Source organism: Rhamphochromis longiceps, linkage group LG2 (assembly GCF_057381845.1).
Source record: "Rhamphochromis longiceps isolate RC_006_pf linkage group LG2, R_longiceps_female_GT1.1, whole genome shotgun sequence".
Taxonomy (NCBI): domain Eukaryota; kingdom Metazoa; phylum Chordata; class Actinopteri; order Cichliformes; family Cichlidae; genus Rhamphochromis; species Rhamphochromis longiceps.
Window position 1 is genome coordinate 7,546,300 of NC_140558.1, and position 1,030 is coordinate 7,547,329.

A 1,030-nucleotide genomic window follows, 5' to 3' on the forward strand; every position below is an offset into this window, starting at 1 on the left:
ATGGCTCTCCTCACAAACGTCACCATCCTCCTGGTCTTGGCTTGTATTTCCCATCAGGTGATGTTGGGTAGCTGCCAAAAGAGCGGTGGACGGAGGGGACGAGGCATGGACAAAGGACAGCACAAGAATAGGTCGGGAGCAAAAGTGGGCCGCCAAACAAAGCCCGTCTCTGCACAGCTCATGAGAGGCAAAGTGGTCACCAAAGACAAGTTTGAATGTGCTTGGGTTGCAACAGGTGAAGATATCGTCATTCTCAGCATCACGTGCAAGAAGGAGGACAGGAGCTTCAGCTGCGAGTATATTGCCAGACCTACTGCTTGTCCTGAGTATGCCTCAAATGTTAAACTTTACTGGAAGCAGATCGGCAGGGAGCTGAAGAAGCTAAACAGTCTCTGCCAGGACAGCAGTGCTTTTGTCAGGGCAGGTATGTGCAGAAGAGCTGCCAGAGAGGCTCATTTCAGACTGAATGTAACACAGAGGGTGAAGACTTCTCCACTGTATACCCCAACTTCTCCAGTCAAAGCTGTAAAATCCTGTCAAGCTGATAACAGGAAGAGAGCAGAGGAGTTCTGCAACAACTCCTGGTCAAGTGTTTGCACATTTCTATTTACTATGGTGCGGGATTATGATTGCTGATACAGAAAAACTGGAATTAGTTCAGCTTTTCTGCAGTCACATACAGTAAATACTTGTCCCATAGATTCTTCATATAGATGCTTGCTGCTCAACAAAAACATACTCAATGAACAGTTTTTGATCTATCGCTTTTGGAGAAATTTGTGTAAGCGTTCAAGCCTATTGAGACAGATATAATATGTAGAATATTAGTTTCTCGATTTTTATTTCTTTTCCTGTAACTTGTAATTTCACTTGGGTTTTTTTTTTCCTATTATAGCCATATTGAAATTACCTCTCCTTCTCAATATAAAATGCCTACTTAAATAAAAAGACAAAATACTCCTTAAAATAATGTCAAACCATTTTCTGTCTCTCCCAAATGTGCACAGTCTTGCCTGAAGTCTTTTCATGG

At 42.6% G+C, this 1,030-nt stretch overlaps 1 protein-coding gene across 1 annotated transcript; it reads left to right on the plus strand.

Moving 5' to 3' along the window:
• fgfbp1a (fibroblast growth factor binding protein 1a) lies at nucleotides 1-739 on the plus strand. The gene has a single exon (XM_085380650.1). It carries the CDS (start codon nucleotides 1-3, stop codon nucleotides 634-636), a length of 636 nt encoding a protein of 211 aa, XP_085236776.1. The 3' UTR covers nucleotides 637-739.
• Nucleotides 740-1,030: the final 291 nt, after the last annotated feature.